The 949-nt window shown below is 61.6% G+C and overlaps 1 protein-coding gene across 1 annotated transcript; it reads right to left on the minus strand.

The window, feature by feature from the left end:
• Positions 1-7: 7 nt before the first annotated feature.
• LOC107735723 (uncharacterized) lies at positions 8-944 on the minus strand (the record flags this gene model as incomplete). The annotated part of the gene is made up of 1 exon (XM_016547315.1): positions 8-944. A coding segment is annotated over one exon (937 nt), but the record flags the coding sequence as incomplete, so codon positions are not given.
• Between the last annotated feature and the right edge of the window lie 5 nt (positions 945-949).

Below are 949 nucleotides of genomic sequence, written 5' to 3' on the forward strand. Positions count from 1 at the left end.
GGATTGCGCTTCGAGAGATACTTTACGAAGCTCGCGTAGGGACAAAACTCCGTGGCGGTCTCGTACATGCGGGGAAGGTTGTCATCGTCCGTGTCCGATCTTTTTTTCGTCCAGGAGGCGGAACGTGACTTGTGGTACGGCCCGAGCGCTTTGAAATACACAAACTTGCGTCCGTCCTCGTCCACGGCTAGCCCGAAAGAGTCCTCCTCGAGCTCGCGCTGGTTCTCCCGCCCCCTCGTGCAGAAGTACATGCAAGTCTCGAACCACACTTTGTTGAGCAGTCCGAACGGCGAGCTGGCGCTGAACACGGCCGATGTGTAGAGTTTTCTCAGGTCGGAGCGCGTGATGGCTTGCTTCTGCACCACGGGGCCGGCGCCCTGCTCCTCCAGCTTGCGTATGACCGCGGCGAGCGCGAGGTTGGCGCTGCGCAGCTCGGGGTCCTTGGTGAGGTCCAGCGTGCGGCTAAAGGGGGGCTCGTTCAGGTAGCGGTTGAGCGAGCTCCGGATGCTGATGAGGGATGACTTGCTGTACAGCTGTCCGCTTTTGGAGCGCGCCTCCGAGTAGAACGAGCGCAGCACTTTGCAGAGCGCGTGCTTGTCCATGCTCTCAAAGTCCGTACTTTGCGCCTTCTCCGTCAGGTATTCCCGGAAGATTCGCACCGCGTACCGGGTGGCCAGGCGCGTGTTCTCGCTGAGCCTGGAGCGGTGCATGTCTCCCTCGGGTCCCGAGTCCAAAGCGGCGAAAACCGGGTCCCCCGCCGCCGCCGACTCGAGCTGGTCCGTATTCCGTATAAGGACCGCTTCCCCCGTTTCCACGGCAGCGGCGCAGCTGTCGGGCTCCCCGCACACCTCCCACTCTAACTCGGCTTCTTCTTCTGACACGTCTCCCTCTTCCCCTGTGATCTGGATCTCCTGAATCTCTTCCTCCTCTTCCTCGCCCGAGCCTCCGT

The sequence above is a fragment of the Sinocyclocheilus rhinocerous genome, unplaced genomic scaffold (assembly GCF_001515625.1).
Source record: "Sinocyclocheilus rhinocerous isolate Xijiao unplaced genomic scaffold, SAMN03320098_v1.1 C36259278, whole genome shotgun sequence".
Classification (NCBI taxonomy): Eukaryota; Metazoa; Chordata; class Actinopteri; order Cypriniformes; family Cyprinidae; genus Sinocyclocheilus; species Sinocyclocheilus rhinocerous.